The sequence below is a fragment of the Vanessa tameamea genome, chromosome 3, assembly GCF_037043105.1.
Source record: "Vanessa tameamea isolate UH-Manoa-2023 chromosome 3, ilVanTame1 primary haplotype, whole genome shotgun sequence".
Classification (NCBI taxonomy): Eukaryota; Metazoa; Arthropoda; class Insecta; order Lepidoptera; family Nymphalidae; genus Vanessa; species Vanessa tameamea.
The window spans coordinates 14,340,608-14,356,598 of NC_087311.1; the positions used below are offsets into that span (position 1 = coordinate 14,340,608).

General features: G+C 33.2%; 2 protein-coding genes across 2 annotated transcripts in view; both read right to left on the reverse strand.

The window, feature by feature from the left end:
* LOC113397579 (uncharacterized) overlaps positions 1-15,991 on the reverse strand; it is a 119,685-nt gene that overhangs the window by 933 nt on the left and 102,761 nt on the right. Inside the window, exons 2-4 of the mRNA XM_026635996.2 lie at positions 1,036-1,184; positions 653-793; positions 363-516 (exon numbers count right to left, since the gene is read on the reverse strand). Of these exons, the coding sequence (XP_026491781.2) occupies positions 363-516; positions 653-793; positions 1,036-1,084 (344 nt within the window). The 5' untranslated portion in view covers positions 1,085-1,184. The remainder of the gene's footprint in view (positions 1-362; positions 517-652; positions 794-1,035; positions 1,185-15,991) is intronic.
* Positions 2,449-3,671, reverse strand: LOC113397513 (uncharacterized). The gene has a single exon (XM_026635901.2). It carries the CDS (start codon positions 3,412-3,414, stop codon positions 2,455-2,457), a length of 960 nt encoding a protein of 319 aa, XP_026491686.2. The 5' UTR covers positions 3,415-3,671; the 3' UTR covers positions 2,449-2,454.

Consider the following 15,991-nt stretch of genomic DNA (forward strand, 5'->3'; position numbering starts at 1 on the left):
ATGTTTACTATAAGATATAATAAGAAACAAATTATGAATGAGATGAATGTTGTAAGTGTAAAGGTAACTTTGTGTATTTGTTATCTCATCACAACTAAAACAAACTTAATGTAATTTGACACAGAGAGAGCCTGCATCCAACTTAGCTGTTTTATTGGAAGCTACTACTAATAGTTGGCCAAGTGGTAAAACTCATATATAGACCTAAATAAAAGACATTCAAAAATGTCGCCGGCCAACTGGATGCTGGGTGATACTCTACCATGTGAAAGTGATTTGTACTAGTGATTTCACAAAAGTAAATTTTGGAAGGTAAATAAACAATTCTCTGGTAACCGAGGATAAAATTCTACTCATATTACCTTTTAATGTCCAATTCCTTTACAGTATTGTTGACAAAGTTTGCTAAATTTACATCTTTTGCTGCTTGTCGGCAACCCTCATATGTGTCAGCCGGTATGTCAGTTCTAAACCCTTTGAAATTACTCAAGCAATCCCTGGTAATTATTTCCTTAGCTGAGGAAGAGCACACATGTTTTGATAGTTTTTAGGTGCGGCAATTAAAGCTAAATAGAATAAATTCTCTCATGACTGAACAGGGACAATTTAATTTCAACAAGTTTATTTAATACAATTAAATACCAAACTATACCTCCTTTTCTTTCAATAAGTTTCACACAAACATCTTCAGCGTCGGGGCAAGGATTGCCCAAATAACCAACTCCACGCCAATCAAATGGTTCTGTACAACCTGGTGTAGCTGTAGTGCATTGATAACACCAAATTGCAAAACCTGAAAAAAATTGAACATGTAGCACTGGGAAAATTTTATGAATAACTTTATAGTGTGAAACAGTTTAACAGATAAAGAAATAGAGTAATCTATTCCTTATATATTATATTTTTAGTATAAAAAATTATATGGCAAATATCTAATTATTATTCATTCATAATCATCTTGCCCTCTTGCTAAGTCTTTGGCAAAGCCACACCCTCGTACAACAAACGCGAGCTTTGTAACTTTCAACTACTTACTTCCACTCAAACTTGATATCAAAGTTAGTACAGTTAATAATACTCGCATTTTTGAGAGTTCTTTATAACATATATGTTTACTGACTACACGGAATAACAAAACTTTAAACGTTATTTTGTATTTTATCACCGGTCATAGAATGTCCGCTCTTTGAATTTTGTCATACAACAAAGTTGGATCAACTTCAACTGTCAACATGCAATGTCAATTTTATATTCGATTATTTGTCATTTTCAAATTCAACGAACTGTCAATGTGCATAATGTCTACCTACACTACAGTAGTTATAAATTTATTAAAATAAGAATTGATAACATTAAGTGCTTAAATATATACAAATATGAATTAAAAATAGTTACTGTATAAATATTGACCGCGTGGAAAGGTGGCAAGAATGCTAGCAGCATTTCCCCGTTGAATCGCAATTCCGATCCTCTGGGCTAAAAACGAACCAGCTCTCCTGTCACCAGTGGAGACAATAAGGCGAGGTGTTATACTTTTGATGAAGCTTTTTGCACCATTACTCCAAGGGCCAAGTGTTTGCCTACACTATCGGCTAGGATTATTGAAAAAAAACTAAACATACTTTAAGATTCAATGCCCGTTGTGTTAATATAAAATTAATAATATTTAATAAAACAATTGTGTTGATGGTTTAAAATGTTTATATTGTGAAGATATATTATATATTCTTCAACTGTTTCGTTAGACTTTTGTCAATCATATAAGGTCACACTTTAACTCTCAGGTTGAGTCGAATTGCCATACTATTGGACAATATACGCGGAAAAAAAGTGAACCCTCAAAAATTCCACACATTTCTTTAAAGTAATGGTAGATTTTAATATTATCTCTTAATTACTTAGATTTTATTTTAAAAGAAGTGATAAACATGTTGTGAATACGATCAAAATCAATATATCTTTGCTGGGTTAATTATATTTATTTATTTAATAAAACCGCAGTGTCTCTTACATTTACCATTTAAACCTACAACAAAATTTCACTATTATAAATAATATACTTCTTTGATCCTACATTTGGAATCGGTGGTTGCTTTATTTTATTAAATATCTATAAGATAAACATACTTTACAACAAAACTTACAGAACACCTGGATGGTTTTGCTAAAAAAACACCTAATTTATATCAAAATCAAGGTCTAACTAAACATCTTATTTCTCTGTTTGTAGAGTTATAAGGGTCTATATAGTATATTACGCAGAATAAACCAGATGAACTATTAGGTACTTTATGAAAATGCCCAAGTTCGGCTGCTATAACATTTAACAAATTAAAATAAGAAACATTGTGTTTTTTATTTAAAAAATTTAATACTGATACGAAATCAAAAAGAAACACAAAAAGTGAAATAATAATTCCATTTTTTATAACGTTTGAATCGCTTATTTTAAGTCTATGCATCTTCTCTGTTAGCATTTTCTTCTGGAGGATTTAAAGATGCCATAAGCATTATCAAGTCGTCTTTATTGAGATCTATACACATGGTACCAACGACGTCTTCGATTCCAATTGTGCCATCGTTGCTTATGTCTACTTCTTTTATAAGATTATCTAATTGTTTTTGTGGCATTTTGTGACCCTGTTTCGCTAACAATTCTTTTAAATATTCCCTGTCTATTGATCCTGTTCTACCTGGGTCCAATACCTGCAAAGAAGAACGAAGTTCGTCTTCGATAGGAAAATCTCTTTGCCTCAGAGTAACCATTTTCAGAAATTGATCATAATTGATATGGCCCTGAGGATGTGAGGGTTTCACACAAAATGCAATTAGTTCTTGCAATTGTTCAGGGGTATATGTCATGAGCAAAAGAGATTTTAGCATATAAACAAGTTCTTTTTCTGTAATATGTCCATCGAGATCAGTATAAGCAGGTGTATAGTTCTGATATAACTCCCAAAGTTGTTCTACTTCTGCTATTTGGTCTGGTCTTAAATCGAATTGAGGCTTGAGCATTTCTTTAGACTCACTAAAGTCAAATGGGGCTGCTGGATCTGGTGGCGGCTCTTCAACGTACCCTTCCTCCTCTTCCTCGACTTCTTCAGTCGTTTCTGGAGGTTTTTGCTCGTCTGTTTTCTCTTGCTCATCTAATTGTTCCTCTACATTTTTTTCTTCCTCTATTTCCTCGGTGCTTATCTCTTCACCGTGCTCTTCATGCAAAGTTTTGTCTTTCTGTTTTTGTTCTTCATCATCGAGTTCTTCATCGTCAAGATGTTCAACTTGTTCTTCTTCTAAATTCTCTACAGCTTTGCTCGTAATATTTTCATCACTTTGTTTTTCTTCTTCTGAAACCTTTGCTTCATTATTTTCGTTCAGTTCATCGTTGTTAACAATTTTGGAATTACTTCCATCCATGGTTATTATGGCACTTGCTCAATTTGACACAATTAATATCACAACTATCTTTACTTCATACCAAAAATTTATCCTCACATTTGGGCTTGCTAAGCTTTGATCTCAGTATGACTGTTAAATTTTCCGTAATTTTATCATATAGACTAAGACTACTCAGAGATATTAAATCAAGTATTTCTATAAAATCTTGTAAAAGTTCATTACGAACGTTATCTATAAAATCAAACATTGGAATAAATAAAAAGAAAATCTGACAAAAAAATATTGACAGGTCTAACTCGCGATTATAATTCATATTGTTTTAATACTTTTTAAATGTTGAAATAGTCATAAATCCTTCAATCGAGGTAAATACGTATCCACATAGTATTATATACAAGTATTAATATCTCAAGATTTTTTCGATTATAGAAATAACGACCCTGCCAGTATAAATAATCTTAAATGACTTAGAAAAAATTAAATATATAAGATTTTTTTTACTTTTAATTAATATAAATCAAATACTAACTAAACCCGTGCCGACTTTATTCGAATACAATAAGGGTACAAGTTTTAGATTGAAGAACAAACATAAAATGAAAAAAAAAACTGGTTAGGAAATTAGGAAGCCTCGGCATTTCTCTACAATAATATGCGTATATTATGCATATAAGTCTTCTTCTCGAATCGCACTGTTTATTGATAAAAGCTGCATTCAAACCCGTTGCGTAATTTAAAGGATACAAGCATAGAGATGACGGAAAGCGATTTTATCTTATACTATGTTCGTATTTCATTTTTAAAATATTAATCTTCATAAGATCATTTGAATAAATATTGAATTTGAAGATAGACGATTTGAAATATAAGAACTTCTGAATATTGTTCTCAGCACTCAGTGATTGATTAATTGACAGACCGATCCGAAATCGATCAAATTTCCGCTTGACACGGTGACAGTTCGCGACTGTTCTACATTACATACATATTTAGAAAAATTAAAAACTAAGAATCTATATGATTACTGTAATTAATTAAAAGAAATACATGCGGTTATCCAGGAAATTAGCTTGCAACTAAACTCAACAAAAACAAAAATAATGACAAATAGTAAAAAATATCCCATAAGCGTCGACAACGCTCTGGAATATTTTGAAGAATCCATATACCTAGGCAAGCTTATACCTATCAAAAGATCTGGACACCGAGATGAACTGACCAGACGTGTGGACATGGCCTAGAACAAATCGAGTCTAAAAGAAGTTCTTACGTCAAAGATTCCTATAAGACTGAAGAAAAAAATCCTAGATTCGTGTATACTACGTTCTCAATTCAACAGACACACCAGTAATAAGATACAAACCAGCCAAAGAGCCATGGAGCGAAGCACTCTGAATATAAAATTGAAAATAAAATACAAATGCATGTGTGAGAAACACAACTAAAGTTACAGATGCTCTACAACACTAAAAAACTGAAATGAACATGGACAAAAAAGATACCCGGACAGTGCCATCAAGAAAGAGAAAAACAGGTAGACCAACGGAGAGATGACTCGACAAAATTCAGCAAACAGTGGAATATGACTGGATGGAAATAGCAATAGATAGAGATAATGGAGGAGACCTTTACTTTCTAGAGAGGCCCTTAAGAGTAGTGATTTGTTTTACTTAAAATAATTGTTATTTTTGTTTGTATTCTATAAATATTATTTCATGCTGATTTCTTATTATTGTTATTTAAATTTAACAATTTTAGTTTCTCTAATTGTTGATGTCTAACATCGAATTATGTTATTATTATTAAGGAATAAATAAGCCTTTATTATTTTTATACTAACTACATTTAAAATGTTTTATATATTTTTTACGATTATGAATAATAATTTTGTGAAAAAAAAAATGTTTTTTTAATGAAAAGTTGATATCTTAAAAAATTTATTACATAACGTTAGTAAAAATACATTTGAATAAGTATCACATATCCCCTGTCTAAACATTCCACTAAAAACCGGAATGTCTAACAAACTTTCTTCTATGAAGTGTAGCTCTTTTATATGTATAATAAACACTTATATAATGCTCATATATCAATAAATTTAATTAGAATTTACATCAAAAATCAAATATTCCAACAAGATTCCCATCTATTTCAAAGTTGTCTTATGCCTATATCCTTCGTTTGTAATATTAAATTGTATACATATAATATACTACATTAAGCTGTTATAAATACAATCATAATATATAAATCATTATTAATTGCTACACTAATAAACGAGAAAGTACGGTTCCATATATGAATATACTGAACGAATTTAATGAAAACTGAATCAAATGTTCGTTTAGTAATCACGCGTCGCGTCGTTTTAAATTGGTTTGTTAATATATCATCCACAAGTCCATAACTACAGAACGAACGAAACATACAGGCAGAGGAAGTAGGCAGTAAGTAGATGCACTACATTTACTTAAACACACACCCTTTTCGAACACACATATACACATAAAATTGATCGTCTTTTTGATTTTGTTAAATTTCTTTATAACTAGTCTAAATAACGAGAAAATAATTGTAATAGGTCGTGTATTCCTTCCGTACAACAATTTTATTCAAGGTTCTGTTTAGTCTCTGCACTGAAGTGAATACAAAATAAATCGTGTCCGTGGTTGGCTCATCCGCCACCCCACGTATCCACGGAGTAGGCTTGAAACTGTCAGAACATTGAAACACGGCACAAATAGCTTTCATTACCGAAAAACCGCAGCTTATAATTAGTAGCATGCTGTTTCTGTTCGTTGATGTCCGACCGATTAAAATTGATGCAATGCAGTCGTCAAATATCGCAATAACACACAACACTTTTGGATTTTAAATTGACCAGTTTATAATATTCAAAGAACAGTATATATAAAAGTTCTGTCGTTCCACGGCCAATGCTTTCAAAAGGCGCATCACGTGCTTTGGAGAAAGAAGCACTTACGATGGTGAGCGGTGGTGCGCGTGGGCTGTGGGAAATACGAAATAGTACGAACACAGGCAGAAGGCAAATCGCGCGGGAACATCGCGCATGCGCACACATTCAAATTATAAGTAATTTTCGCGAGAATTTGGCGGGCTGCGATACGATTGCATTATTATCGGTTCGGTTTGCCTGATTTTAATCAAAGAGTTTATATCGTGCCAGAAGTGGTCGTCATTTCAGTGAATTTTTAACAGCATTTGGAAAATGGTGAGTAAACAATAGTTTTATTTTATTATTAGAGCTAACATTGAAAACTGATATTATATTATAATTAATTTTTTCGAATTTCTTATAAGTGTAATGTTCTTTTTTTGAAACACTCATTACATTAGTGAGCTTTTGTATATTCAATGTAAAATAAAGGAATATTCATTAAAATTTAATTAATCAGTTAAATTTTTTTTAAATCCTTATCCCAATTGTTAATTTCAAACGCGATGAAATGATTGGTACGGATTGTTTTATTTTCTATATATATTTTATACCTAAAAATGCAGTAGTATTATTCTTTGCATTCAAATTAAATATACACAAAATCCCAAGCTGGAAGTAATGTTCTGCTTGTTGCTGGATACAAAAACACAATCTAGTTCCGGCTTTAAAATAGTATATGTATAATGTGTTATTTATATTCTTGATGATACAAATCTTAATGTTTTTGTTGAAAGCGAAAACTTTTTTGTTCCTATTTATTTTTTGTTGTAATGATTACTTGATTGAATATCGAAATGTTAGACATTTTATATACCAGATTTTTTATTTGTTTGATTTGTTTTATTTATTACCATTTAAATATTTATAATTTAATCATATTTTTTCAATCGTGTGATCTTATTTGGCATACATTTATGCTAAGAATAGTCCTTGTTTTGTGTATATGTGTGTATTGGTAATCAAACGCTTATCGAGTTAAGTATTGTTAGTAGAAACATAATTTATAAAAAACTAAAATTGTCTAGATTGAACAATTAAGTTGGCGTCTCGCCGCTGCAATGCACTTACCCAACGTGAATTACTTAACAAAAATAATAAACTCACCTTTTTTAAATATAGTCTACAAGTACGACTTAAAATGAAATAATTTGCAGGTATTTCTTGTATGTGATATGGCACAGATTTTTTAGTTTCATTTGGGATGGGTGTTTTAAAAATTTATGATGTTTTTTAATGTTCATCAATTTTACAAGGCGGACCACCTTGGCAACTGACTTTATTCTATGGCCGAACAGCAACGTCCCGCAATCCTATTGTTATTGTCAGTCTAACAAAAAAAGAAGAAATAGCGTAATTCCAGGCACAAGGGACATTTCCTCATCAATCATTAAGAAAATAATTTGTAATGTAATCCCAACAGTGGGCCAAGGTTTCCTTCACCTCTTATCCACAAATCGGTATCATAAACCACAAGGCTATATCGCGGTTTGAAGTATCTTTTATGCAATTACATAATTATTATTAGACGAATTAAATGACGAGGACGTGCGTATTATAAGTTGAATTTGTTAAAGCAAATATATATTGAAGAACCTTTGTCAATGTCTCGATAATGTCACATTAAGCTTCCTCTTACATCCATACCGCGTCACTTATAGTGAGGTCATTAAGCTCAAGGCTCCACCCCCTTAGGTAGGTAGGTAGGTCACTCGTTAATTTGGTGCCACTGACACTTGTAAAAGCACTAAAAACAAATTTAAATATCTCGGTACTGATTTCAAAAATTTAAATTATAACTATATATCCCGATTTATTCTTGTACCGCGGGTATTGCATAGGCTTTGCATTATATTATAAACAACATTTAAAGTCCCTAAAATTTTCAGATCAGATTTGGGAAAACAATCAAATGAATAAATTTTACTCGTATAATTATAATTAATATTGAAAGCCAAAGACAGAATGTTAAAACCAGTCCTTAGATGAACAATGACGCCCTTAGAGGTCTTTAGATGAGCTATAAAGGAACTAAATCTAAAAGTAACGTATAGCAAGAAACACAACAAACAAATTATTTGGCCACTAAATCACCAAAATAATTTAAAGATCTACTGTTGACTCAACATAAACGTCGCTTTTGTGTCGTAGGTACAAGTAACAGCAATAGAACTTCGGTCCCTGATAAATTTGATATTTTTACCAAAATGATTACTTTAAAATTACTAACATAATAATACATAAACAAATAAAGGGTAATAAATAAAACAACAAAAGCTATTCTAGAAGATTTTCATGTCCTCGTGTCAATAATGTTGATAAATTTATTATTTAAAACGAGTATATTTATTTAGCCAATTTACTGTTTTCTTTTCGATTACAAAGTGATCTAATTAAACGACGACAAAACAATAAAAATAATGACGCTCTCGAAGCTGACCGCGTATATTCGTTTCTACCTCTTTATTCAAAGTTATAATTAATGAAGTTTCCTTAAAGGTCGGGGACGCCCCTAAAGTACGGCGGCAGTCACTTTCCACCGAATGAGCCTTCTGCTCGTTTAACCCCTGTTACTTAAAATCGTTATAGTTCAGTTAGCCATTGATACGCCCTTTTTCGTAAAACAACAGTGAAGGCTTTATATTGAAACACAAATTGAAAATATTTGTTTCTATACAAATAATTGCGCAGTCCCTTTTATTTTACCAATTTACCAACTCTTAAAAAAACCTATTTTATAAAAACACATACACGAAACTCACCGCAGAAAATGACTGTGAGGCATAGGTAGTAGACGGGGGTATAAGACGTTACGTTGACTATATTAAATACTAGCGATCCGCCCCGGCTTCGCACGGATGCAATGCTGATACTAAATATACTACAGAATGTCTTTATATACAAGGTTCAGTTTTGTATTACACATACATCCCTTGGTCTTAAATCATCGCCCTGCGGCGGATAAGATGATTGACTCCGCCGCTGACCACCGGTAGAAACACACCTCGGATGCTCGTAACGAGCCCTCCCCCATTCTTGCCAACGAGGCCACTCACACGGTCCACTCTGCTCACCAGAGACGTACCAGGAGTGGCCCCGTGGCATCCCGCCGCGTCAGTCTTAGCCATGGCCGACGAGCAAGCTCAAGCCGGCCCCTTTGCCCAGGGTACACCACGAGGAGGTGACTGACATGCATCCTAAAAACCGTGGGGCCTTGGACTAGTAGTGCAAAAACCTTCATTAAAAATATAACACCTCGCCTTATTGCCTCTACTTGTGCCAGGAGGGCTGGTTATTTTCTTACCCAGAGGATCAGAATTGCGATTCAACGCGGTAAATGCTAGCATTCTTGCCACCATTCCACACGGTCAAGATTTGTTCAGTAACTATTTATAATATTTATTTGTATATAGTTAAGGCCTTAGGGGCCAAATAAATGAATGGCCCCTTAATAGTTCGTATGTAAATAAAAGTATAAAAATTATATCATTAAAATTATATACGGATCACTTTAGTTTATCACCATGTTAAGTGAGTTAGACCTGAATATAGCACTGGAGGATACATATTCCATTTATTTATTTGCGTGGAATAATTCCAAGGCACAAATCTGTCTTGTTAAAAATATAATGTTCATACTTATGTTACATATGGCTCGTGAAATTGACGTCTAGAGCCAAAGACGACGTAGGTATTACGACGCTCTTTGGGATCGAGAACAAAGTAAAGTTGAAATCGAAATACGTAGTAAAATGAAGTAGGGTAGTATTATAAATAGAGATATATTAATCAAGCCACTGTTGGAAGTGCATTAGTATATTGTTTGAATCTACGGTGTATTTATCTTTACTGCTTATATTAAAAATAGGCTTTATATCATTTTTTCTCCATAATTTTAATTTCAAATGGACAAAATTTTAACCTGATGAAATGAAAGGTCAATCTCGTTAAGCATTGATCACGTTTTACAAACAATTTGAGTAATTAGAGCCGAAATTTGTACAAATCCAATTTGAAATAGCTGTGTACCGGCTATAGTCGTCATGTCAATATTATGATATAAACCACACCTGTATACAAACAGGTCACTAAACGAAATTATTAAAAAACAACTCGAAATTGTCTAGTGATATAAAACACCTAAAATTACATAAAATACAAAAAAATTGTTTTAAGTGGTGATAAATATATAATCTAAAAAATAATTTCGATATTGAGACATTTAATTTTTTGCTCATTTCGATTTAATTTTTTTCAATCTAAACCATAAAAAAACAATGTGTTTTAAATCCATTAAAGTAAAATGATATGTAAGAAAAGTAAGAAAATAAAACAAGACATGAATAAAATTAAAAAATCACCTTTGCTCTTAACAATAACAACCTTCAAACAATTACGGATCCGAATCCCTTTAATGTTTAACAAAACGATAATTTGTCGAAATCATTACCAAATTTCTATATCACGCGTAACGTGATGATCCTTGAGTGTTAAAGTTATTGCTACCGCTATTCAAATTCGGGTACTTCGTAATTTATAGTAGTTTTCGATAGAACTTATATTACATTATATTAAATTTAATTTATAATAGGTATTTCTTGAATTAGTACTGATTTGTGAGGTTCGCAATAGGAGAATGCGAAAGCCTTTCAAGGCAATACTATAAGTTTACTACAATATTACAAGTACAGCTAAGATCATAATTATTATTGCGAACAGTGGAAGGTAAGCATTGGTAATTTGCGTTTATGGGAAGCACGTTATGTATTGTCACTTTAAGTAGGAAAACCTATGACGGTTTTGGATCGTAATTTGTATCAGTTAATACTACAGCAGATGAAACTATCGTTAATATTTAATTTAATCGAATAAAGTACAAACACAAGTAACGTTGTTCCGGTATAGAATAACGTACTTACACATAGCTCCGCCTTTTTATGACGCAGAGAAAATACCTTTAGACCAATTAACGTTTACATTAAGCTACTAATAATCATACTGAACACGTATAAAAACTAGCGAATTTTCTAAAGTAATAGTTGTATTCTCCCACCTCACCTCGCGGCCGTTGCAAGAGCCGCCGATAATGATTTTGGTTAAGCGCATCGATCAATCGAGCACCTAAGAGCCGTCAACATTCGCACGAGAATCCAGAATACCTGGGAATCTAGAAGTAAGAGAACTCCCAGAAAGGCTGATATTAGAAGAGTTGATATATTTAAGGACTTAATGTTAATAATTCTTATGTAAACAAAATAAATTATTTTTGATGTAATTATAATAAAAATAAGTTAGTCCAAATGGAATACGGCCAGCGAATGATGATGAGCATTGTGGTGATGATATACGCAGCACATAATTAATTCATATAAATAATGACAATGAAACAAGACTCATAATGGCTTCAAAGTTCATAGAACTTGCGTAATGGTTCGTACCAAGTCATCAATGAAATGTGCAGCATTATGTTTCTGCTTCAGTTAAAACCGGTCGCGGGCAATAGGTATCAGTGCATACAAGCACAAATTGAATTCGATCGTACGTGTATCACGATCACGTTGCTCTAGTTATTTTATATTTACCTTGTATTCATTGCATCAACCACACCCACTTTAAAGCTGAAAACATATAGCTACACGATGCTATTATTATAATATTATTTTATTAATGATTGCCTTACTAATAAATGCACACATCGTAAATTATAACCTTAGTCTGAGGTCACATCGGGATTCGACGAAGGTTCGCGTTGTCGCGACATATCTGGCCACACAGTTCGCTGCATTACGATGTATTTGTGCGAACACGAATACCTGTAGGGAGTTGTCGGTGAATTGGCGAACGTCAAAGGATTTTGTCGTGAAAAACTTAATTGGTGAAAGGTTGTCGCTATGATGCCGTATGATAACAGCGACACCGTCGATGACCGAACGCGAATACTTTGTCGCGATTGTCCGACACGTATCTTCATCAAATGTGGCTGCAGTATTATAATTCTTGATGAACTTCTCTTGATAAATCTCGACCCCAGCGACCATTCTTTAACTAACCATGCCTGGATGACTGCGCGGGCTCCTAAAACAATGCACAAGGATGTGGATGCAACCAAAGGTGCACTCTCTATTTCTTTACTGTCATAGTCCCACAAACGATCACCAAGGCCAGCGGTATAATTCATACCAAGACAAAAGAGTGTAGCACCGGTTACTGCGGGCTTAGTATTAATATAAAATTTTAACAAAAAAATTAGTTAACTCCATTTTGCCTTCATATTTAATTGAAACGTACCTGATAAGGATTACCTCTAAAAAATAAAGAAAATAATTTTCGAAATCAGTTTTTAAATGATGGAGTTCTAAGTTCACAAACGTAAAAAAATTCAACCGATTTAATAACCCTTTTTGGAGTCGGTTATATAAAATTAACTTTATTTCTGCGAATTTGCGACCTGCACATGTGCGACATGATATATCACGTGGTTATGAGGTCGCAAATTACGATTTAGCCAGATAAACGAGACAGTCCCTATTTAGGTTATCTACTTACGATGATGATGTGCAAATAATAATATTCTCTTAGACTCCGCTGAGTTTAACGGTTGCCAAGATATTATCTCTAAAGATTTAAAAATACTTTAATTCCACAACTTTGCAAATACATACATACATGTATCTATAAATTTTAGCTTCTTTTATTGATATTATTATATTAATGCGTGGTTGTAGGTGTTATTCCTTTAGGTCATATTCAAGTATTTAAATAATTCCCAGGCAGTCCGTCATAGAATAAATATTGATCATGGTTCGTTAATCGATCACATTGAGCAATCGTTATCGGTAAACTATATTGAATTACTGAAAGGTAAGTATGACCTTCAGGCTTCAAATATCAAGACTATGAAGAAAATTAAAGGATCGTTTTTCGTTTTAGTTCGTTTTACACATTACATTTTAAATGTATATATATATATGTACATAGATACAATTGAGTCGCTTCCAAGCTTCCACCGACGGTTAAATTCCGACGTTCTTAAGACATAGCCATAATTTAAGATTGCCTAAGTAGACAGTTATTGATTTATGATTATCACTCAGACTCGTATTGTGACGAATGAAACATCGCCCGTAACATTAAGATGCATCATAAACCAGTAAGTATTACGGGTAACTAAGATTATGATGATTTGACATATATTTTGCATGGACATACGTATCTTTGTATATTTATATGTTTTATAAGGCATACCAACGGCAAATTCATACCTAAGTTTCTAAGTTTGCAAACTATAGATTATACAATTGTATGAATATATCATTCGCATAGGTACATAATATGTACTATTATATAATACTATGGGAAGAGGTGTTTAAAATTCATCGTTAGAATTTTATCAATTTAAATGTTACAGTTACTTAACTACACTTGAAGTGATCTATAAATCTGTATAATCATTCTATTATTTTATCGACTGTGGTGATGTCAACTAGGTGACATAGACTAGGTGATGTAGACTGGATGACATAAGCTTTTTATCCCGATAAATATACAACGACCTATTAAATCAGTAGCGTTATCCTTTAATAACCACTTCATGCTTAAACGACTGAACGAATTTCGATCCAATTCCGTAAGAATTTGAAATTTTGGATGAGTACGATACCAATTTATTATTTATTTACAATGTTGAAATATTCTATTGATTTGAAAGTAAAAAGTCAATGCAATTGTATCATATTAGATCCTTACATATGAAATTGGCGTTTTGTAGGGGAGGAATATAAAGTTGTTTTTTTTTTTGTAAAATTATTTAATTAATCAAAGTACGCACCGTTGTTGTCTATGCACTTTTACCGTCTTATAGGCAGTTCATTGATCCTTTTACTAAAAGGACCACGGGGCCGAGAATCAATAAAGTCTTTGAAGGCTTAGAAAACATTTGTTCCTTGTAAGAAGTTGTCCAAATTCCGGAAAAAATGGTTATCTGTTGGAGCAAGGTCCGGGGAGTACGGTGGATGTCAAAGACATTCTAATTGTAGCTCATCTAACTTGGTGGTTGTTTGTTGTGCAATGTGTGGTCTTGCGTTGTCGTGAAGCAGCAGTGGCCTAGAGCGATTGACCAATCTCGATTGTTTAGCAGCTAGTTCTTCCTTCATGGTTTGCTGTTTCTATTGTCAAATAGATATCTGCCGTAATCGTTTGGCCAGATTTTAAAAGGCTATAGTGAACGACACCGACGCTAGTACACCAAACACTCATAAGTAACTTTTTCTGAGTCAATTTTCGTCTAGGGCAGGACATTGCGACGAGCGCTTCCGATTATCGTATAGTATCCACTTTTCATCACAAGTAAACATTAATCTTTCGAGCTGTTTCTGCACCAATGGTGCCACGGTAGAAATCGTACTCGTAAATATACCGATATTTCATGTTTTCCATTGTGTGGTAATAAGCGACGCCAAAGAAAAAATAATGAGGAAAAAACGAATGAATGGCTCTTTTCAAAAATAAAATGTATCAGCTAAAGGAATTTATAAATTTTAATTTGGGATTCTTAACCAAAGAGGAGATATTTCAGATCAAAGTGGTCAGTACGACAAAACGCGAATTGCATATATAAGGACCTAATTTTATACGTTAATATCATTTAACATGTTATCAAAACATTGCTTTATATACAACGCTTTATGATGCACGCAAAAGTAATATATTTCAATGTGTTTGCGTCCCCAAGGATCCTTTGTAAGCATACATAACCGAAATTATATCAGAGACACATAACTAGTACCACTGGTACGGAGCCTCTGTGAGAAAGTTATTGTGATTGCATCACAGATTATTGTTACATATTCATACTGAATACTGAACTAATATAAATTGTTTTTAGTTGAGAGTTTATGAACCTAATCATCCCGAGACTCCGGGTTCAATTCCCGAATCGGCCCAGTAAAGAGTTATGATTACCGCTGCCTGATTGATACTAAGTCCCTACATTTTGACAGAAAAACAACATTTCTGTCAAAATGTAGGGACTTAGTATCAATCAGGCAGCGGTAATCGCGTTCGCAGTTATATATAGACATCATCATTATTAAATGTTTTTAAGATGAATAAATAATTTGGTAAGACAGTCCGTCTAGAGACGTTCCAACCTATTCAGACGGGCTTATGCAAAGAATATTAGACAGGGTGGTCCCTATCTGATATTCTATCGCCAAACAGTTATTGTTGTGGTGGTATTGTTTTGTTCCGGTTTGATGAGTTATTGAGCCATGACGATGTGACTATAGGCAAAGAAGACATAACATCTTAGCTCCCAAGATTATTGACATATTGGTGATACAAGAATTATTACAGCGCCATTGTCTATGGCGGTGACCACTTACCGTCGGGATGTCAAATTGCTCGCCCGCTTTTAAATAGAATATAAAATATTACCTTTTGTTTTAACATTTGTTTTCTCCTAGTACGAAGTCTATTAATAAAGAAAGGGCGATAGTTCTGCTCACTGATTGAGTACGTCTCGGTTGTGTTCCGCTCTCGAAACGGACTAAGTTTCAACAATTAAGATACAAGATTGAGTTACATCTCCCCTGGCTGCGATATACTATAACTAAGTGGTTAGTTCCTAGCGAATGCAAC